At 41.5% G+C, this 23461-nt stretch overlaps 2 protein-coding genes across 2 annotated transcripts in view; both read right to left on the bottom strand.

Annotated features, from left to right (window-relative positions):
* Window positions 1–23461, bottom strand: part of ADAM12 (ADAM metallopeptidase domain 12) — a 407749-nt gene that overhangs the window by 261181 nt on the left and 123107 nt on the right. The window lies entirely within an intron of this gene.
* LOC128352345 (histone H3.3C-like) lies at window positions 2437–2853 on the bottom strand. Its single transcript, XM_053312883.1, has one exon. The coding sequence runs from the start codon at window positions 2845–2847 to the stop codon at window positions 2440–2442; it is 408 nt and encodes a 135-aa protein (XP_053168858.1). The 5' UTR covers window positions 2848–2853; the 3' UTR covers window positions 2437–2439.

Below are 23461 nucleotides of genomic sequence, written 5' to 3'. Positions count from 1 at the left end.
ATCAACCAGACCAACAGGCACCCTGTGATAGCTACAGTCCAGAAGACTTCGTGACTATGGATTACTAGACAACCAGATGGGGGTAAAATCTTGGTTCCTGATCTTGAAGCAAGCAGGCTGTTAAGCAGTCTCTCAGAGGTGAAGAATTGCTTAGACTGAGAATCTAGACCATATCAGCTGGAATGCTACTGGCCACTTGTTTGACCTGATCCCTGATGAGTTGGTATCCACAATACCACTCCCTGGCCATCCGCTGCAGTGGCATCAATGAGTAGTCCATCAGATCATTTCTTTGGAAAGCCACCTTAGGAATGCAGAGTGCAAGGGGCCTGATCTCATCTGCTTGAATCCCTGGTTCAAGGCCACTGGTGCCTTACAAAATCAAATCCACATTAAGCGTTTTGTATCCTGGATTTCTTACGCCATCAAAATGTTCCACTGATTACAATGACTAAAGCTTTTTAGACAATGCTATGATGAATTAAGTTTTATTTTCTGAATGTTTCTGATATATGCATTAATATTGCATGTCTTAATAAATATCTGCTTGTTTAAGATACTTATATAGCTTTTTGACATGGGGATTTACTGCACAATCCTGATAGATGCTTCTTAATCACTTTGCTACATGCAGTTTCAAAAGAGCTGGCTGGAAGAAGGTCTGAAGGAAACCACTGCTCAGTTAAGACGTCAGTAGGCCATTATATATAGTAGGGATATGCACAAAGCACATTTTGCATTCCGTTGCGAGCTCAGTATGGAACACAAAATGCGCAGAATGTTTCATCAGAACAACCGGTCTAGACAGCTGTTCCAAAAGCACAACCTTGGAACACTCAAAATGTTCCAAGCACCATTTTGGAGTCCAAAATGGCACTTGGAAAAGTCTGAATGTTCTGACTCGGGACGGGTTCATTCTGTTCTGAGCGCCTTCAAAGAGTGTTCTTTTCCAAGCTTGGAACACTAGAAACGGCCCATTTTGAGTTGGAATGTTCCGATTATGGAATGTTCTGCACATCACTAGTGCATAGTGCATAGCCTGGGTTTCCTGAATTCTTTGCTATGAAGAACAGCTGCTGGCAACTATACCATAGTCTGGGTATACCCAGGTGGCAACATATACTCTGGATATATGACATATGTATACCCAGATGACATATGGTCTGCATATACCAAGGTGGTGACATATACCCTATCTGACATCCAAGATGTGAAACTTTTAAGGCTCCTGATATTGTCTCATCCTATTTCCCAAGAAATAGTATTTTTTTCTTTATAAAGTATTAGAGCCTTATGGCCTTTTGGTAGAATATGACAGGTGATGCTAGTTCCAAAGGAAGATGAGTATAAGCCCTCAATATTTTATTGCCTGTGAGCATGGGCAAGTTCCTGAATAAGTTTATTATGATCATTGATCAGACATACAAGCAAACCAGTAACACTACATTCAGATTAGAATTCTATCATACAGTACACACCAATACAGTAGCCATTTTATGGTGGCATCTAGGAGATAGAGCCAGAAACTAACTGTTGGTGGATCCTGATAGCAGCTGCACAAAATTTGGCAATATTATGAGTGATAGAAGATATCTGCAAGAAGATGTGTGGCATAAAATTCATCAGTTCAGCTGGAGAGATGTAAATAAGACTAAAATAATAACAATGGGTACGGCAACCAGCCTCAGAAATGATAATGAAGACATTGAAGAGGTGAATAGCTTCTGCCTTTTAGGATTGACTCCTAACAATAAAGGATACAGCAGTCAAGAAATATGCCAAAGACTAGGACTTGGAAGAGTTGCAATGAAGGTCTTGGAAAGGATATTTAGATGCCATGATGTGTATACCTACAAAGATTAGAATCGTTTGAACAATGGTTTTCTTTTCCCCCCCTTTTCTTTTTCCCCCCTTTTTGTTATTTCATGTATGTTAATAGCAAACTTACAGGAACAGCACAGAATACAGACAACATTAAAAACATGTACTTGAATGTAGGACAACTTAGTTAGAAAAGTATAGTGAATGGATGGAATCTACTGTATAATAAAAATGTTACAGATACCATATAGTTGCCATCAATAAGAGATTTACCGTTTTTTAAAAATCCAAATGCTGGCATTGTCCATAAAAGTTTGACTGGCATATTTATAATTGTTATAAAGTTGAACTGCTGAAATTAGTACAGTACACTGAAATGGTTTTCTCATAGCTATACTGCTTTTTATATGTCCTCACATTTATATTAAAAATCCACACACAAATGAAAATGAAAAGGAGCTTGCCAATACCCAATTCTGTCCCCTATTTTTCCATTTGCAATCAAATACTTAGGTACCTTTTAACCCCATGGGGAGGGGATCTAACGTTCATTACTACCAATAACAGGAAGATGAGATTTTATTTGTTTTGAGAATGACAAATCCATCTTAGTAGAATTTAAGCACGTTCTACACGTATGCGGCATGCTAGCTGGATATCTTTTGGCATGATTGTGACATGTTTGGTGTGGATAGCACACAGGTTGGTGTCTTCAAACAGGCCAACCAGGTAGGCTTCACTTGCCTCCTGCAAAGCACTAATTGCTGCACTCTGGGAACGCAGATCTGTTTTGAAGCCCCAAGCAATTTCACACACCAGGTGCTGAAAATGAAGTTTGTGGATCAGTTCTGTTGATTTCTGATAACGCCTGATTTCACGAAGAGCCAAAGTACCTGGCCTGTAACAATGAGGTTTCTTGCCCCCACAAGTAGAGGGTGCACTCTTGTGAGTGGCTTTTGTTGCGAGCTGCTTCCTGGGCGCCTTCCCACCAGTGGATTTACAGGAAGTTTGCTTAGTATGAGCCATGTTGCTGCGAACTTCTCTTCCTTATACCCCCTTTCCGCTTAGGCTGATCGTGGCTTCTGAGCAGGCAAAGAAGAGTGAGGAGGCCCTAAAGCTGCTGAGGGCGACGGCGGCTGAGAGCACAATTGAGAACTACCGTGGTGTAGTGGTTAGAGTGCTGGACTAGGACCAGGGAGACCCAAGTTCAAATCCCCATTCGGCCATGAAACTAGTTGGGTGACTCTGGGCCAGTAACTTCTCTCTCAGCCTAACCTACTTCACAGGGTTCTTGTGAAATAGAAACTCAAGTATGTAGTACACCACTCTGGGCTCCTTGTGGGAAGAGCGGGATATAAATGCAAAACAAACAAACAAACCATCACGCTATGCTTGGCAGTCACCACTGGATAGGAAAAGTACGTTAATAATAACAACAATAACAACAACAACACCATAGGGGCCACAGAAATCACCATCAGTCAATTACAAAAAGCAGCTTTACTGGGAACAGCCTATATTCTGCGACAATATCTATAACAACAGCAACAACATTGACAATAAAATTCTGGCATCCCAGGTCCTTGGGAAGGACTCGATGTCTGGATAAAACAACCAGTCAATAACACCTGCCTGACTGTGTAAATAAATAATATAATAATAATTGGGACAGTGGTTTTCTCCATGACACTCTATGGATGCGAAAGCTGGACTTTGAAGAAGCAAGACAGAAAAAGCATTGACACTTTTGAACTTTGCTGTTGGAGAAGACTTTTGAGGATACCATGGACAGCCAAGAAAACTAACGAATGGATCATAGAACAATTCAATCCAGAATTTTCACTCGAGGCACAAATGACCAGACTTAAACTACCATACTTCAGACATATTATGCGAAAACCCAGCTCCCTTGAGAAGTCCATACTGCTGGGAAAGTTGAAGAAAAGAGAAGAGGATGAGCAGCAGCAAGGTGGATCGACTCGATAACGACAGCAATGAGTGCCCCACAGAGAGACCTTAAAGGCCAAGTTGAAGACAGATCGTCCTGGAGAGAATCTATCTATGTGGTCTCTAAGAGTTGACACCGACTTAGAGACGGGACTTAATCAATCAATCAATCAGATTACACTGATTATCCCTGGGCAAGCTGCTGGCCATTACCACACATATTACAGCTATATTGTAAAGCTGTGACATAGTTCACCATATGCCACTCTACTACCACAATGCTGATTCCAAAGGCAGGAACCACTCTGGCTGTTAGAACAGCAATGTAAGATAACAGAATACTAGGTCATCAAGAATTACATGTTAGAATAGCAAGTGTAACTTTTTGGTAACTTTTTCTTAACCCTTTTTTTCCAAGACTTACACAATATTCTTACTTAAGTTAAGACTCTTATGATGAAGACCGTGTTTCCTGCATTTGCACATCATTTCCCTTTAAGGCAAACCTTAGAGTCCTCAAAGAATACACCTAGTTTAATAATCTTTTTCTTAAAACGAATTTCCTAATTTTATCTCAGTTGTAGTGAAAATGGATTCCATTAATAGAATCACCTTATTGTGTGCATCTCTCTATGAGATACTTGCATTAGTAATTAATTGTGCCAGAAAAAACAGTGGATAAATTTCATTTGATATGAACAGGAAAAGGGAGTCTGAAATGGGCCCACTCGTAACTTCCACCTACTTTTATTGATGGCCTCTATTTGTATTGTTCACAAGTTGCAAGTCATGGTTAATATTTTGAATTTTACTGGATGTAACACTGTCTTCTACTTGGAATGTTTCAGAGTCTCTCCTTATTAAGGCTTGGATATCTTCCGATAGTTTGCCACAACAATACAATTTAAAGTCAACAAAACAAAATGTATCTACATCTTATGGGTGGATGTGTATGCTTGCTAAGCAAATGTTCACACACACTTCTATTTAGTGGAGTACATTGGGTCATGAACATTGGGTCATCAGGAGTGGGCTGCATGAGTTCACTGGTATCTTGCTATAAAAAGATGAGTAATTTCTTGGACATAAACCACTCATTTTCAAAAAAGAAAAAAAAAACCTGTCAAAAATGATTATACTGGGAGATCTCTCCTGATAGTATGGAATGGAACCAGACGTAATCAGATTAATTACTCGGAATAATAAAATATAGATAATGTTGCACAAACAGCTGGCAAAGAAATAATTAAAAATAAGGGTGAGGTTCCTACATGCACTCCTCCAGTTTATCAGAGCCAATAAGGAGATATTTCTACCGCCTTTACCTGAGCACTAGATTGTTAATAATGTTCATATGTATTTAGGACTCTACCATTCTAAATATCTTTTAAAGTATAAATACAGCGATCTCTCCTAGAATTCATCTTCTACGCCAGTGATAGATGTATCACATGGAGTGGTGGTGTCCTAGCAACAACATGTTCTTGCTAAGCTGAAGGTATAGAAATCAGTCAAATACAGACAGAGTGAAGATTAAATGTCAGAACTGAAGGCATGAGAAAACTACTAAACAGTTTTCTTTACCAATTTTCTTTCTTTATCCACAGCACTTCATATATTTTGGAAGTGATTAACATGGAGGTATTGAGGGTATACTGAAAGGTGGTATAATACATTTTTTGTTCAAATATCCTTTCGCATCTTTGAAACAAACAGTGAGCATACTCTAAATTCCAGTAAGCTGCAGGAACACTATATTTTCTCTAATGACCTACTCAGATGAAGTGTTGTGTAGTGGAGAGAGAAGGGTCATTGAATGTTTAGACATTTGGAGTCTATTTGTCACCACTCTGGGAACTGCTTAGAGAAAGAGACTTCATTTTTTCTCCTCTGTTCAATGTCTTGAAGTGCGCAAAAAACTTCTTTACTTCAACATAAAGGGTACTATCGGGGCCAGGGCTCCATTACTGACGATGAGCTAGGATGATGTTCGGTTAACCTTTGATATCAGTGTATGCCACCCCACACACTCTTGTAATATTTGCAAAGCGGCTGCTCTACAGATTAGATGTAGTCCATAAGGAATCTGGCTGGAACAAACTCTTGGCTTATTGCTTTTTATGTGAATCTCTTCCTTAGCTCATTCTTCAGACATTTTCATTTTAAACCTCCAGGTTTTCCCAACATTGTTCACCCTGTGTGGTGATCAGCCCTCCCCTCCTCTAAAGAGTGAACCAGAAGTGAACCCTGCCCTGTCTGTCAGGCAGTGACCTCTAGGGATCAGCCACTCAGCATACAGCGGGTGACTCCCGGAGGACCTGGCAGCAGAAAGTGAAGGGGGTTCTTTGTTCTCAGTTGGAGCCAGGCAGGGCGAACAACAGGTTGTCTGGCCTAGCAATGGCAGCAACCAGGAGCTCTACAGGGGCCTGAAGTCTCTACCATGGATTTGGCATGTTCAGGAGGGAAGCCGCACTGCAGCAACTTACGATCCTAGAGCCTGGGTTAACAGAGTGCTTGCTCCACTAACCTGGGCTTAGGGGAGGGTTATTTAAGCAGGTTAACTGCTTGGAGGCCACAAGGCGCGCCTGCGAGCCCAGTGGTTCTCACAGTCAGGCGAAATCAGGCTAGGCTCCCCTAGCCTGATTTCACCTGATCATGAGAATAGCCTCTGTTTTTTTATTTGTAACCTAACAAATCAAGGCAAACTGAGCCAATGCCCTTTTCCAACTAGGGCATTGTAAAAGTCTCTATAAACTCTCAAGGGGGCTTTTTGTATTTTCTTGCATTTTTGTTCTATGCAACTGGGTAATCACAATTTTAAAATGTGCCACTCCAAACAGCAGCTGGAGTGATTTTTGGAAGTAATCTTGTAAAGTACTGTGTATTTCTTTTTACCTGCAACTCAAAGCTGAGAGTGCCCCAGACTGAAGCAATCTATAGTTTTTTTCTCTTTTTGTTCTTTGCATTCTACCTGTCTCTGAGTGGATTTTTAACTCAGGAAAAGGGGTTTTACTCTGGTGCAAACAAGCCTCAATGTTAACTGTTCAGCAACCTACCAAGTTTTCTCTTCACATGTAGGCTGCATGTGGAAGGTTTTCTGTACTTTTCCATTTGGTAAAGAGAATGAGAGTCTCCTTGGACAATCACCCAAATCCAGGGAGGGGTCAAACTCTGTAATTAGGGTGTGGTGGCAGTGTATTTTCTACCAGTTTAAGTTTAAAGGAACAGCCTTTGTTGAGCAAACATGGAGGGAAAGAATCAGCATTTTTCTTTCCCCCATGTGGGCTTGCTCTGAGACAAAGGCTGGGTTTAAATCTGCTATCACTACACCCTGCCAGGGGCGTCACTAGCATTAGACAAGGGGAGACAGTTTTCTCAGGGACTCACTGCCTCAAGGGCCCCCCAGAGGCATGTCACATGACTCCCCACCTGCCTGTTTTGCACCCCCTATTAATTAATATTGAGTTTCTTGGAGATTGGCATTTTGGCAGTAACAGAGAGTTTAAAAAAGGGTGAACTTTTCTCCCAGCCCTATTGGTTCTCTTGACATCTTATGCTCTTTCCCTGCTTGGAATTTGCATGGAACTGCAGAGCCCAGGAAGCTGGCTGTTGGTTTGTTGTTCTCCCTCCAAGAATTAAAGTAAGAAGACATTTTGTAACAATCAACCCTTTGCTGTTTCTTTGGTTTGTGTGTGATTTGTCCCCCTTGGTCAAGCTACCATTTTGCTCACTCTCTCCCCCCACCCCCATGAACCGTGTGTGTGTTGTACATGTGAGAGAAGTCCCATCGTGTGTGTGTGTGTGTGTGTGTGTGTGTGTGTGTGTGTGTGAGAGAGAGAGAGAGAGAGAGAGAGAGAGAGAGAATTCTTAAGCTTTAAAAAAAGCCCAACAAAACATTTTCAAAGTATGCCAAAACTATTCTAGTGCAAACTTGTAAGAAAAATCTTCCCCAACCCAACAGTATACCTTGTTGTGAGGAAATTAGTTAGTGCAAAAGTATTAAAAGTTTTGAAAAGAATGTGTGTGTGTGGGGAATGCTCTGACAAAATGGATGTTTTTGGTTTTTTTCCTTCCCCCCCCTGAAGTTACACTGCTTATAGCTCTAATCTGGTCTCTGGGTGTGTTGCTTTCTCCTCCCCCGCTTATTAAAAATATTTATATGTTGCTTTTTTAGCAACAGAGTCCTCACAATGGCTTAAATAGCAAAATATGAGAAAATTGTTCTCTTAACATGTTTCCCCTTTTAAAAATTACTATTTTATTTTATTTTGCTTTGTGCTTGTAGCATGCTCCCCTACCAAAAGTCTATTTTTACTGTGTACACTTGCTTCAAAATAAGACTTTGCAAATCAGTTCACAAGAAACTCATTTGTAAATTGCACATGAAATGATTGGTTTTCTTTAAATTCTGAAAAATTGGGGTAACTCCATATATGACGTTCTGCTGTCCTATTTGAAATCAAAATGGTGGCTTTTCTTTCTGTAGCATATAGACACACTATACATTGTATATATACTGTAGTATATAGACATACACTATAGTTGCATATGATTTTTTTGAATATGATTTTCTTGCTTAAATGAAATGTACTAAATAATTGAGCAAACTGAATTGCATGCTGCTGTGATTGGTGTAAAAGATGCTATTTGAATGTGCTTCTGAGTACATGCTTAGGATTGGAATGCATGTGGCTGAAAGTTTATATATATGAGAATATATCGAAAGAGGTCAGGGTAATGTACATGTTCTTCCTCCCCACTTTTATTCTCACAACAATCCTGTGAGGCTGGTTTGGAGGGGAGAGAAAGAGTATCTCAGCTAAAGTCCCACAGTGAGTTTCATGACTGAATGGGGAACGCAAGTCCCCCAATCCTAGTCTTGACACTCTAATCACTACATCACACTGGTTCTCAGCTGTGTGCGTAGGATACAGGACAAATCTGATGCAGGAGAAAAAAGAGATTCATTTTCAGCTGTGAAGCAAGCTAGTGGGTAGGAGGATGTTGAATACGTTTAAGAGAGCATAAAAGTGTTTCATTATCAAAATGTGGGGACGCTGTGGACCCAAGCCCTGGATCTTTTAAGTACCTAGCAACACCTTTGTAAGGGAGAGAGGAAGAGTTATAGGATTTTCCATGCAAAAGCTGGTATTAGCAGGAATGTTCTGAATTTCTTCTAAAAAGAAAAAAATCAATCTTTCCCTGAGTTTATTTTAGTGTAAAAAGTAGTGAATTCAGCTAATGGGGGGGGCGCGGCGGAGAAAAGGAATGAGAGAAATTGCAGAGAGGAGGAGGAAGATAGGTGGTGTGAGGTGGGCACAAGGCTATGTGTGGCTCACCAGAGGTGCATCAGAATCTAATCTGGCCCACCACCAAATTTTAGTTTGACACCCCCAGGCATAGTGCATTTGCAAGAGAGAGAAAATCCAAGCCCCAATATCTATATGGATGGGGAATCTTTTAGGGGGGTGGGATTCTTGTTGCACACCCTGCAATTTCCTGCTGGATCCGCCCCTGTGAACTAGATTCAATGTGAACTAGATATTCACCGTATTCATAATAGGGATGTGGGGGTGAGTGCACTATATATTGTGAAGTGTGTCTCTGTGTGTATATTAGCGAGGGGCCCATTATAAAATCTTGTCTCTGGGCCCATTCCAACCTTCCTACGCCCCTACACCCTACTTTATCTTTGAATTTGAAATTGATTGTCTATTGATCAAGGCCAGGGTTACCATCCATCTTTTTAAAAAAAGCTTTTTGTCCAGATTTTTTCCTCCCCCCCCTCCCCCGCTGCCTTTTCCCCCTCTTTGACGAAAGGCAGATCTGGTTGCCAGAAGGTTTTGCTTTGTTTTATTTTGCATTATTTTCATTCCCTGCCAACTTGGCAAAGAGGCACCTTTTAACATGACGATTCTCTTTATTTAGTATGGTGAGAGAAACTGGCCCTATCCACCCCTATCACAGTATCTCTAGTGACTGTTGCTGGTGTCTATCTTATGTTTCTTTTTAGATTGTGAGCCGTTTGGGGACAGGGATCTATCATATTTATTATTTCTCTGTGTAAACCACCCTGAGTCATTTTTGGAAGGGCGGTATAGAAATAGAATGAATGAACGAACGAAGGAAGGAAGGAAAAGTGGGATTTTTCTGGAGTAAAAATCAGCAAAATCATTTTCATTTATGTGCTTGCTAAACTTGTAGTCTTTTGTTATTAGCTCTGTTCCCTGTTGGGATCTGCCAGACACTGCCACCTATCCTTTTCCTGGCCCACTCTCACCTCTATAAGTGCACCCAGGTGGGGGGGGGGGATAGCTGGGAGGAGAGAGAATATAGAGGGGAGGACACAGTAGCCCTTACTCATGCAACCCTTTTGCTCTTACAATCCTCATTACCACTTTATACTTGATTGGGGCAGGCCGGCATTAATTAATTTTAAATTGGCATGTCACCTTTTGCCTTCTGGCCCCAAGGTGGCTAAGGATGCAAATAAAATTCATTCTTTGTTTGGCCTCATTGACTCCACTGAGTCATCCTTATATGCAGAGTGGAGCTTTTAAATTACTTCCCAACCCCCATCTGTTACAATATTCTGCCCTGCTAGTTGGGCAAAGAGGCACATTTTAAAGTGGTAGGTATTAGGCCTGTGCACCATAAAAAAAACATTGGATCCAATCTGATCAGGCCAGACCCTATCGAGAAATTATTGAGAGGGCTGGCATGCCACAAGCAAAACTGCCTGCTGGTTGGAATTTGATTGGAATTCCAACATTTTACTGACACAATATCAGTTATTTTCAGGGGACCACACCGTTGAAATAGGGCAAAGGGATAAAGGCACCCTGCATAAGGAACCCACAAGGTCAGAGGGTTCCCAGTGGGGGCCAGCTTTGTCCCCTCCCCATAATTTCCAAGGTGTAGTCCCTTTAAATAAGCCTGGGAGCTGGTTTGGAGCTAAAGGCTCTCCAAGCCGTCTCTTGGCCTGGTTTTTGAGGACTTCCCCCTCCAAATTGGTGGGTGGGTGGGGGCAAAAGCAACCCCCACTGGGAACCTGGCCCTGTGTGTCCCCCATAGGGGGTTGCCTTTGTCCCAACCCTGATTTCAGGGGTGCAGACCTTAAAAACTACCCGGAGAGCCAGCTTAGAAAGACTTGCTCTCCCTGCTAGTTCCTGGAGTTGGTTTTCGTTTGTTTGTTTTTGTTTTTGTTTTTAAGAACTACACCTTGAAATCAGGGGGTGGGGAGCACAAGTAACTCTCTGGCCCTGTGGGTCCCTTGCAGAGAGTTGTCTCCCTACCCCATTTGGGGGGTACAGTCCTTAAAAACTATCCCAGGACTCAGCTTGCAGAGCAAGTCTCTCCAAGCTGGCTCCTCCCACCCCAAGTACAACCAGTCTGAACAGAATGTCAGTAGGAGGAGGAATTCAGACATGGCAACAGGGATTTTAGTTGGAGTTCCAGCTGTTGGAGCTCCCTGCTGTCATGTCTGAAGTCCTTCTGACAGTGGGCACATCAGTCTGATATGACTGCATAGCCCTAGTAGTTATATTTTATTTAGTGGGTGGTGGTAAAAGAGTCGTTGTCCCTATTCAGTCCAGCACAGCATTTCTCCAGTGGCTGATGGTGTCTCCCTTGTATTTTCTTTTCACATTGCAATCCCTTCTGGGATAGGGAAAAATGTTCATCTTTTTAGGGTTTTTTTTTAATGCTATGCTATGTTATGCTTGCATACTTTTGTTGAAATGTGAGAATGATGAATGATCTCAATTATCTTTTAACTGACCAGAATGATTCAAGATCTTATAATGTGGCTAAATTCTGTTTAATAACCAGTAAAATTCACCAGAAGCTCATTAAGAATTATTTCTAGTTGATCTATATGTTTAACCACTATATCATAATCTTGTTGGTTTATTTTGCTGGGCTTCTGTTTGTAAACTGTACTGGTATGTGACTGTAATGAAGTATTGATTGATTGATGATCTCTGAAGCCTTATAAACTATTTGTGTTTCTGATACTGTTCTTTAAGAGCTGTAGTGGGGACTAAAACTTGAGCTAAAGTTAGATGCACCTGCTTTTATTTTATTTATCGCTGTTATCTTGATTGGATACTGTTGCAACATTTTTAGTGTTTTTATCTGCTGTGTATGTAGTAGGTTTTTAATTTGGTTTTAATTGGGTTTCAATTGTTAGCTAGTTTTTATCAACTGTGTACTGCTCTCCTGCCTATCTGCTCTTGTTTTTTTTACTGCAATTTTATTGCAATTTTTTATTTTTGTGAGTCAACCCCAAGCAGGTTTGCACTGGAAGAGTGGGATAGAAATATTTTAGATAGATAGATAGATAGATAGATAGATAGATAGATAGATAGATAGATACAGTGGTCCCTCGACTTACGTAGTTAATCCGTTCCGAACGGACGTTCGTAAGTCGAAATTTTCGTAGGTCAAAAAGCGCACCCACGGAGGTCTGGAAACACTCGTAAGTCGAGGAAACCGCATCTAAAAATTCGTAAGTCGAGGAAGCCAAATCTAAACCGCCAACTACTTCCGGTCTTTTTTGGCGTTCGTAAGTCGAAAACGTTGGTTGTCGAGTAGTTCGTAGGTTGAGGGACTACTGTAGATAGATAGATAGATAGAGCGAGCTATGGAGCAGTTTTCTCTCTATTTGTTTTTCACTGGTGTGTGGAATGAATTTGGTTCTGGGCAGTATCAAGGCAGTGTGCGCGCACATGCATTCAGTGTAGGGCCTTTCTGATTCAGCCTGAGCAAGATCTAAAATTAACTGAGCGGACATCAAAAAACATGTGAGCATGCACACACATGCACGCCATAGAGGAAACACTGCTGTAGAGAATGCCCTGCAGAAAGAGACTTGAATTGGCTTGTAAATTTTCACTCCTGATTATTTTACGGGAAAGACTGCATAATTTTTGAACTGATTTGAGATAAGAATGGGATAGCTCAGATGGTCTGTATGCACATGCAATATAACACCTTTCCCTTACAAAGGATGGATCACAGGACAAGAGTACTCATGTCATACATTACATCATGCACAGAAGGGGCCTGGTTCTGCTTTCCGCCCACTTAGAGTTGGTGATGGTGTGTGAACCAGGCTAACATCAAAATGTCACTAAGCTATGGACTTGGTCTTCTTCGAGCAAGCCAGTTTTCTCCTAGCCATTTGTTACTCCATAATAAGCAAAACTGTTTGTGGCCCCCACATGTCTCTTTAGCATCCACAGAAACAAACTTATTCTAGCTCATGTGTCTTCCTGAGCCTTTTACTCAAGTCCTCATGTTTTACAACACAGTTAATTAGCCTGAGTATGTCTGTAACTGGAGTACTCATCTAAAACAATAAGATTACATCATCAACTGTTCATAGAAATAAAGACATGGAACAGAAAGGTCATTTACTTGAGGTTTTCCAAGAAAATGTGCTGATACAGCAGGTTGTTGTTTTTTTTAACATGATGGGTTCCTCCTCTCTCTGGTATGCTCCCCCAGAGGGGGGTTATCATATATAACTTGCTAAGTGAGGCTCTTTAATAAAGTCCAAGCCTCTTATTTCAGGGAACAAGATTCCCTGAAATAAGAGGCTTGGACTTTATTATTGAACATTGGACTTGGACTTTATTATTGAACATTCTTCAATGTATATTTAAAAAATTAAATAAAAATATTCAACCCGTACAACAAAAAGGTTGAAAAGACACAAGAGGCTTAAAGGCTCTTTAAGAAATAAGCAAAATGACCACACAAATGGTGTCCATACATGCACAGACAACATGTGCATGCCAGCACCATGTGCAGGCTGTTGGAGAGAACTCTGTAGCAGCAGGAAGCTGTATAGAGTGACAGGCAAGCTGGTAAGGACCTGCTGGACTCACATTCAAGGTTCTGCTCACCGCCCCCCACCAGTGCCACACACGAACTGCCGAACCGGTTCGGCGGCAGCATGAACTAGTTTGACTTTGAAATGGGGCATGGTCCTCGGTTTGTGGACATCTCTACTGCAGAGGGGTATTACCCTGCCAAAATGTGGCCAATTATGGTCTCCTTGATGTGATCCCATGGCACTACTCCTATGGCAAAGGTTATCAAAGTTGAACTAGTGTGCCTTTTCTGAGGCTGACCAAAACAGAAAGGGCCATTTCAGTTGATGATGTTCAAAACCATGTATTCATATTTTTATACTATCCTTCTTTCAAGTAGCTCAGAGCAGTATTCTCCCTCTCCCATATGCCCCCCACCTACCCACACTTTCTCACACAGCCTGGAAGGATAGGTTAGGCTGAAAAAGAGAAACTGGTCCAAGGTCATCTAGTAACTTTCATGCCGAGTGGGGATTTGACCAACATATCCTTACTGTCCCATCTGACACTAACTATTACACCACACTGACATTCTTCATGGAGAACAGGTAAGCCAAAAGGAAAAGAAGCAGGTGGATCGCTTGGATTGAAGTATGCCTTAAGATATGAAAGGAGAATATAAATAGAAGCACACACACACACACACACACACACACACACAACGGTTGAAAAAAGAAAAGTGCTTCATGGCTTGCAACACCCCGAGCTCTTTCTTAAGATCACAGAAAAGGACTCCAAGCTGCAGGGGAGGAAACCTTAAAACACTTACCTCCCCCGCAAATTATCTTGGTCTTGCTGGTGAGAAGGTCACTTGTCCAGACATTCGCTGGCTAGTAGCAGCCGGAAGGTTTGGGGTCCTGGAGGCCCCCAGAACTCCCATAATGCACCGTGCAAGTGTGTGGTGCATTATGGGAAGCCTCCCAATGTCAGCCAGGAAGCCTGCAGTCTCCCAGTTCTGGCTGCAACGAGCCAGGGCTGGCAGACAATCCACAAAATGGTGTTAGGAGAGTGCTTGCTCCCTTAATCCTGTTTAAAAGGGTGGCTGGTTTGGTGAGTTTGTTGCCAAGTTGCTGTCGAGATCTGGCACAATCGCAGTGGTTCTCACACACAGGCAAGACCGGGCTTGGCTTTGTTAGCCCAGTTTTGCCTGCATGTGAGAGCAGCCTCCTTATCACCAATAACTGGAGAAGTCTGTTATCAACTTGTCAGTGGTATTGTCAACTAGAACCAAATGGTCTGAGACTAGCCTTAGCCTAGTGGGTTACCTAAGATTGTATGTACTCAAGTTCTAGTACTACCTTTAGGTATACAAGGGACCAAGAGTTTCAGCTTGTACTATTGGCAATTATTCTGAAGTATCTGGCTTGATCCGGCCTAGTATAAGCAACAAGAGTCTAGCTTTTTGCCTTTCCCTGATAAACAGAGTAGAACCTCCTGCCCAGTACAGTATAAACACCTGCTTTTGCAGCAGTCCCCAGCTTTTGACATGCACACTTGGTTAGTTCCTGGCACAGCCACCCATGGGCCTAGATCAATCCATATTCAATAGGCTGTCTCTTACAACCAAAGTGCCACCAAAAGTTGGAAGGAAGAGGTGCCTGCACTGCTGATACTGCATCTGGATGGTGAGAATGTCAGGCAGAGGACTGGGAAGTGATCATGTGCAAAGAGTCAATCGTAGCTGGTCCATGCAGGCAGATAACATGGGTGATCTTAGATTTGATCTAGGGTGGAGGAGCTCAGCTGTCTGCACCAACTTCGTTCACATCTCACACATTATCACTTACTGTTGATCAATATTGGTGCTTTTAGAGAAAGACGACAAATACAACAATGAATTGCTAAAGTGCTACTTTCTTTCTGTGGCAACCATATTTGCATGAAATTACAAAATGAAATAATGCTGAGACAATATGCATTGCATACAGTGCATACTCTTATCTACTTGAAACTTAAGGTGACAGGTCCTTTCTTCTCAATGTGCCATTTTCTTGTACTTTTGCCTTCTTGATTGGATCTCTCTGTACCTGCAGCCCTGACAGTCTGGGCCTGGCCACTCTCTTTTCTCTGTGCTCTCCACTACCTCCCTCCCTCTCCCCCTGCATATGTCTTCAATGGAACTTCAAATCTCTGCTCATAGCACATGCATCTCCTGGTCCATCTCACCTTCTCACTTGCAGAGTGTTTCGGGTGGCTCTTCCAGGGTCTGGCAACAAAGTTTTAACCATTCATTGCCTTATGCTTCTCATGTGGCTGTTGCATGTGAACATCTAATGTACAATAATTTCCCTCCTACCTAACTTTTAATCTGAGTAGTATATCTGGGCTACCCAGATTTGGAGCTCCTAGGCTGAGAGACCTCCCGGCTTCCCATGGAGGTTGTTGATTTTTACTCCCAATAGGTAAAACAGCAGAACATTAAAGAATGAGCACACACTCCAGTTATAGAGTAGGTAGCAGAGGATGGTTTAGTAGTTGCGGCTATTTAGAGAAAACACATGGAGTTCCTTGTAGAATGAAATACTAAGTATTTATGGGTTAAGTACACTTGGATAGGAAAGACCTAAACCTAATCTAAAGGACTATGTAATGAATAGGTAATGAGGGAGATAAATGTTTCCGTCTTTTCTCTAGGATAAAAGCAAGGATTATGACTCAGCACAGGAAGTGCAGAAGAGCCTTTCAGCATGTTCTAGTATCACTGCTGCCTGATATAGGTGTTTCCGAGGGCCGGGAAACACACCAGCAGGGATTCGAACCAGCAACCTCTTGCTCCCGAGGCAAGTTATTTCCCTGCTGCACCATTAGGTGTCTTAGAAATATTAGCATCTCAAAAACATCAACATTGTAGTACTGTAAATGTTTTAGAAATGAGGAATATCTGTAACCACACTCCCAACATCAAACAAGCTATATTGCCAGAGTAAGAAAGAATAGATTTCCTTCATGCATGTCCCCATTCTGGGGTGTGTGTGTGTGTGTGTGTGTGTGTGTGTGTGTGTGTGTGTTTAAGTAAAACTAGGATGCTGGGCACACAAGCATCCAAACCCAGGCTAGGGCAGCCCAGTCTGGGTTTGGCTGCCCATGTGCACCGCCGGGATTGAGCTGATTCTGGCACTGCCCTTCTGGGTAGCCTGACTTTTAACCCCGGCCCTGGGGTTGTGTGTATACTTTGGCTGTAAGCAGCCAGAGCATACACAGAGTAGGGCACCTAGAGCACCCAACTAATGGGGGAATCCCTAAATGCACCATGCTCTTCACACGGTGCTGGAGGCCGGGACTCATTTTCCTAGCCTCCACTGATCCATGCTGCCAGGAGCAGCAGTGATTGTGTGGGCGCGCAGAAGACAATAAAGACCATCACCTGGCGGGAGGGTGGGGGAGATAGGTTCCAACCTGGCTCCCCTGCAGCATCTGTCAGCCAGCCCAGTGGTGTGAACACCTTTTGGGTGTGTTTTGTTGCATCCAAGAGACATGTGTCTAATTCTACATCACTGTAGAATTTCACACTGACATGGCACAGAATAATTTTTTTTTAAAGTAAGAATCAACCTTAAGGAAGTAAAGAACATCAACAAAACTGCTAATTCCACATGTCTGCTGGGATCGTTCTATGACTATGTCATGGTTCTATGACTAGCAATGATGGGCAGTTCTGAAGAATGCCAGCTGTCAATATCATGAACCAAAGTTATCTCTGTATCTCTGACTTAGAAAATTTAAATACAGAAGAAACATAATGCAAAGCAATCCTTGAATTCCACTTTTTTATGCAGTCATGTCATAGTGACAGTATTGTAGTTTAGCCAAGGACTGATTATTTATACATACAGATACTTCAGTACCATATGCACTCCAAGAGGACACCTGAATCAAATATCTGTTTTCCAACTAAACAAATAGAAACACTCCTAAGTAATTCAGGGGTGTTGTCTGGTAGAATCCCTTCCAGACCATAATGGATCCCTCCCTCTATTAATTATGCCATGATTACTTCTTTTTATGTTTTCTTTTTCAAACATTCTTCTTGTATTACATAGTCTAGGATGGGTCCCTCTTATGAGCCAATACAACATTACAAAGCATGATGTTACACTGGTGTTGCAAATTGACCAATGAGGATCCATTTAAAATGCTTTAAACTCATTTATATAACTAGCTATATAAAATAATGAATTGGATGTTTGCATCTGCAAAAAATAAAGTGACTTATGAAACTGAGATAGACCTCAAAATGTGGTAGGAATCAGTTTCTGGAAGCAGGGTTTTAAAAAAAACTGCTAAAGCCTAAAGAATCTATCTGTAATTTAACCATTTCCTGTTACTTCATTTGTGGAGGGTGGCAGGGGGGAGAGACATGTTTATCAATTTGTAACACAAATAATAATTTGCAACACTGAAAACATTAAAGCTCCTGAGTTACTTGATAATGTTTTTTTTTTAAGAGTATATAGAATCCAGTACAACCGAGTGTGTGGAACACATTTTTACTCCAGCTTTTGATCCTTGTTCAGCTGTGGTGTTGCACTAATATTTGCTGCCAATTATTTTCAAAGTATCTGTTTTCAAAGTCAACCTTTGACTGAGTGGGGAGGAGGGCACATCCAGCACAGGAAATGTTGTTTCACTAAGTTTGACATTTACTGCAAAGAAACAAATGTATACACTAAATTTATGAGTCACAATGATCCATTTATTAAACACTAGGTTGTGCTTTTACAACTGGCCTTCATCAAGATTTCTCATCTTGTAGCCAAAGTGTCATCTTTTCTAATGACTCATGATGAAGTTTCATTCCAGTTAGCTCTATTTTACTGGCTCATCAGACTCTTGCTGTTCTTTTTAGCATGTTCAACCCACAAAAAAGTTCTTTATGTACACATCAACTAATCAGTGCTGTCCAAGAAATAATTGATGTTGTGATTAAAGAAAGGAAGACATCTGCTTAAAATTATCCAGAATACTATTACAATACTGATAAGGTGACTATTTGCCATAGTATTAAAGCATAACAACCATGATTTATGTTTTTTCCCTAGAGATGTATGCATTCTTTTACCCAAAGCTCAGTTCTAGAGGAATCTAGATTCATAAAAATTCATAAGATCCATAAGATGAATCTTATTCATTTTATGGAGGACTCATACTTGTCTGCAACAACTGTTATGAATCCACACAATTTACATGTTAGAATCTGCAAATGAGAGCAGAAATCAATCCAATCAATATCGCTGATGAATGTGTTTGTATCATTGGCAGCAAGAAGAGAATGACCTGGGGAGGGGAGGGATGTGCATAATTGTCAAATTAAGTTGGAGGGGAGAGGAGAGCTGGTCTTGTGGTAGCAAGCATGACCTGTCCCCTTAGCTAAGCAGGGTCTGCCCTGGTTGCATCTGAATGGGAGACTTGATGTGTGAGCACTGCAAGATATTCCCCTCAGGGGATGCAGCCGCTTTGGGAAGAGCAGAAGGTTTCAAGTTCCCTCCCTGGCTTTTCCAAGATAGGGCTGAGAGAGATTCCTGCCTGCAACCTTGGAGAAGCCGCTGCCAGTCTGTGAAGACAATACTGAGCTAGATAGACCGATGGTCTGACTCAGTATATGGCAGCTTCCTATGTTCCTAAGTTGCAATAAAATTTCATTTGGTTTGATGGATTCTCAGTAAAAAAAAATTGCAGGGTTTCCATGTTTCCCCTTCTAGGTTAGGTAAAAAGTACCCCAGGAGACTCCAGGAGGGGCAAGGGTGGACAAGTGCCCCCCCTCAGAAAAGTAGTTGCCCCCACAGCTGCCTCCAATTTCTGATTCAGAAATTTAATGTATGGGACATAGCTGGCCTACCCAGAAATATACTCTGTCTCTCCCTCAGTGTTTTTTCATGGTGCCACACTAAGCTACTTCCCAAGGCTGATTGAATGTAGAGTAACTCAATCAGAAATGAATTGTTATAAGGGGAAAAGCTGTGAAATAGTTGCCCTGTTTGTGGTGGTAGAAAGATTCACAGAGTAAGTGACCTATTTCTTTAAAAAAAACCAAAAAACTGAATCCTAGGAAAGCAGGTTGATCATCCCTGTTGCTCAGCATTTTGTTATAATGAGTTACTTGTATATCACTAATTCAATTGTTATTTTGTGAACCTTTTTTCTGACTAATTTTTGTTGTAACTGTTAGAAGGCATGATAACTTTCCCCCACATATTTATTTATAGAGAAGCAACAGTATTACATCGGAAGAACATACAACCATAAGAACAGCCCTGCTGGATCGGGCCCAAGGCCCATCTAATCCAGCATCCTGTTTCACACAGTGGCCCACCAGATGCCGCTGGAAGCCTACAGCAGGAGTTGAGGGCTGTTACTCCCCTGCAACTGGTACTGAGAGGCATCTTGCCTTTGAGGCGGGAGGTGGCCCTCCAACTAGTAGCCATTGATAGGCCTCTCCTCCACAAAGTTATCCAAGCCCCTCTTAAAGCCATCCAGGTTGTTGGCAGCCACCACATCTTGTGGCAGATAATTCCACAAGTGGATTATGCGTTGTGTGAAAAAATACTTCCATTTGCTGATCCTAAATTTCCTGGCAATCAATTTCATGGGATGATCCCTGGTTCTTGTGTTATGTGAGAGGAAGAATAATTTCCTCTCTCTCCACTTTCTCCAAACCATGCATGATTTTATAGACCTCTATCATGTCTCCCCGCAGTTGTCTTTTTTCTAAACTAAAAAGCCCCAGGTGTTGTAGCCTTGCCTTATAAGAAAGGTGCTCTAGGCCCCTGATGATCTTGATTGCCCTCTTCTGCACCTTTTCCAGTTCTACAATGTCCTTTTTTAGTTGTGGTGACTAGAATTGGTCTGCACAAAGATTCTGCATAAATGCAGGTAATACTTCTTTACTATGGCCCTTTAAATTTCAAGGGCAATACTGAATACTGCAAAAGATAAGTAGGTAGCTGGTGTCTATCCCTATCAAATTTGTTATCCAGGCTACATGATTCAGACTTATCTGCAGAGCCTTCAGGAAGGGCTAAAGGCTTTATTAAAATAAACCTGAATACAAGCCAAGGGACTGTCACTACAAGCATGAAGAAAAGGAAAAATTTTAGAGGTCATTGCACATACTGTCATCTATCTTGCCCTTATTCAACAAAATTAAACCCCAGGGACTATGTATCAAACTGAAAATACCCAGCAGATAATTAATTAAGATCAAATTTAGCCCTGGTTTTGAAAACCTGTTTACAATTCTCTTGGTTGTTATAAGGTTACAATGGAAGACCTGTTGACTTTTTGAAGAAGTAGAGAGGGGAAGATCCACTTAGTTTCAGCTGCATCACGAACTAGATACCCAAGGCTTCTGCAAATATTATCTGTGGTTAACGTTCCAGAGAAACAGGCATGAGAAAGCCTTTTTAAAAACTTTGGCCAGTCACCACCTCCACCTGTGTCAAAGTACTTTGAAACAGAACTATGGATGAATACACAATGCATAAATATTTTTAAGGGGAAATGAATAAATTTTCCTTCCTAATATCCACAAAGGCACCTTTCTGACTCCTTCCTGCCAATAATACACACTGGCTATCATAGAGCAAACAGTGGCAGCCAGTGGCATACCCACTGCTTACCTCTCCACAGCCCACCTCCCAGGTACTTTTCCTTACTGGGCTCATTTTGGCTACAGCTGTCCACCTGATGGAAAAGTGAAGTCCAGGAACAGACTGCAGGGAGTATGCTACATTAAAGAAAAGGCTCAGCATCCTCATTTGTTTCTTCATCTCAGAGTCCTACTTATCCATCCTTATATATGATTGTGACAGGTCCACATTTAAACAAAATTTCCAAAGTTTTAATGCCTGTTCTGACCATTACTACTCAAAGGGCACATATAGCCTTCAAAACTGTGTCCAGAAGGTCATGCTACCATCTTCAGACACATGCATTTTAAAACTCTACAGCTGCCATTCTCATTAACAGTGTGCGTGTGCAGCAAAATAAAATAAAATAAAATAAAGGCACTTCCACAGTCCTAGTAAATACACTTCTGAAAAACAGATGCTTGTGTAGGATTTTGCCAACCCTCAGAAGTCTCCTGTGCAACCCAGATGTAGGTCCCCAAGAGGCACACAACTCTCAGGGATCTGCTTCCAGGAGAGGGGAAGATTAGCAAAAATAACCCCCACACCACTATCCATGCTTCAGAAAGCACACATGCTGCTGCACATGTACTTTTGTTGACTGCACATGTGCACTGTGAGGAGGATGGCAGCCTGTGTTTCTAGCTCTCATGGCTAAAAGCCTAAACTTCTAAATAGTAGTCACTGGACAGTAACATGGTGCCAGCCTTTTCTATGATGTGCTTCCAGAACAGTGGATGTTAGACCATGTGGTTTTGGGTACACTTTATGACCGCGCCAGTCAAGTGATATGTTTCCGGTCTACAGATAACTGCTGGAGCACAGATAAGCTCTTCAAAGTATTTGCATTCTTGCACAAAAGTGCAAGATCACCCAACTTTGCTGTGAGCAGACAGCAGCAGAGGGGGAAATAGGTACCACCACCCATGTTACTATACTACTATGGATGTCAGCCATCATTGGCACAGTCCGATACAAGTTTACATGTGTTCAGTGGGACACTTACAGGAAAGTAAGACACTTCCTATTGTAGTTTCAAGATCAAAATTGCCCCTCAACTACGCCGCTGGATGGAACAGTACAATTAATTAGTTTGTGTCCTATATAAGGCAGACGTTTTTCCTTCTCATTGTTTTAGAATTATAAATGATTGCATAACATTTCTAAGTTCTTGTTAATATTGCATCCAGTACTGTATCCAGAGAAGCTGAAGGAAAAAGGAAGCAAACTCCACTTGGCCAATTACCCTCTTATTTTCCCATCAAAGTGATAGTAGAATGAAGTTATCTGAAATACCTGGCATTCTGCTGTTGCAATTATAGATAGGGAGCAGTAATTTAAAGTAAGAATTTATTTAATATGTTAATTGCATAGGCAAGTATATCTTCTCCTCTATTACTTATTCCTGTATTTAATTAGCAAGTACTGCTTCATGCTGTGCTCCAATGCTTGTTTTAGATACTTTCAGCAAGACAATGCCTCATGTAATCTTTCTTCTAAACCATAAAAAGTCCTGCATCTAATTACGCTGCCAGAGAAAGCCATATCTTAATTCCCAAACTTTCACTTTCTTCTTAATGATGGGAATAAGTGTATATGATTTGTGGCTTGGTTACAAATTCATTATGCTTCTCAGTGTCTTCCTTGGTTTGATCACTAAAAAACAAGTTGTTCTGGTAAGAACTAATCTGCCTACTTTCCTTTCACTATAATCTTAATTGATAATCACTATCTTCACGTTAGCCCACTTCAGCCTGAAATGTTCACTTGACTGCCATCTTGAATTAGGGTGGATGACATCATCACAAACTATACCGTTGAGATATTCCTGTTTCACTCACTACATCTGTACCAAATTTGGTTCAAATTGGTTAGGCAGTCCACATGTTAGCCCACTTGTGCCTCAACTGTTCATGTGTCCGCCATCTTGAATCAGGGTGGACATCATTACAAACAACACCATTGAGCTGTCCCTATGTGTCCCTACACCTGAAGCAAATTTGGTTCAAACTGGTTAGGTGATTTACAAGTTAGCCCACTTGCACCTCAAACGTTCACATGCCCACCATCTTGAATTGCAGGGGATGACATCATCACAAACTATGCCTATGAGGTGCCACTATGTGTCCTTACAACTGTATCAAATTTGGTCATAACTAATTCCAGTGTGTGCCTCAAATGTTCACATAT

Source organism: Hemicordylus capensis, chromosome 3, assembly GCF_027244095.1.
Source record: "Hemicordylus capensis ecotype Gifberg chromosome 3, rHemCap1.1.pri, whole genome shotgun sequence".
NCBI lineage: Eukaryota > Metazoa > Chordata > Lepidosauria > Squamata > Cordylidae > Hemicordylus > Hemicordylus capensis.
The sequence above is the reverse complement of the archived record's forward strand: the minus strand, read 5'-3'. Positions and strand labels throughout refer to the sequence as shown.

Coding starts and splice junctions, on each gene's coding strand:
- LOC128352345 (XM_053312883.1), bottom strand. CDS start 2,847: ATGGCTCATACTAAGCAAACTTCCTGTAAATCCACTGGTGGGAAGGCG.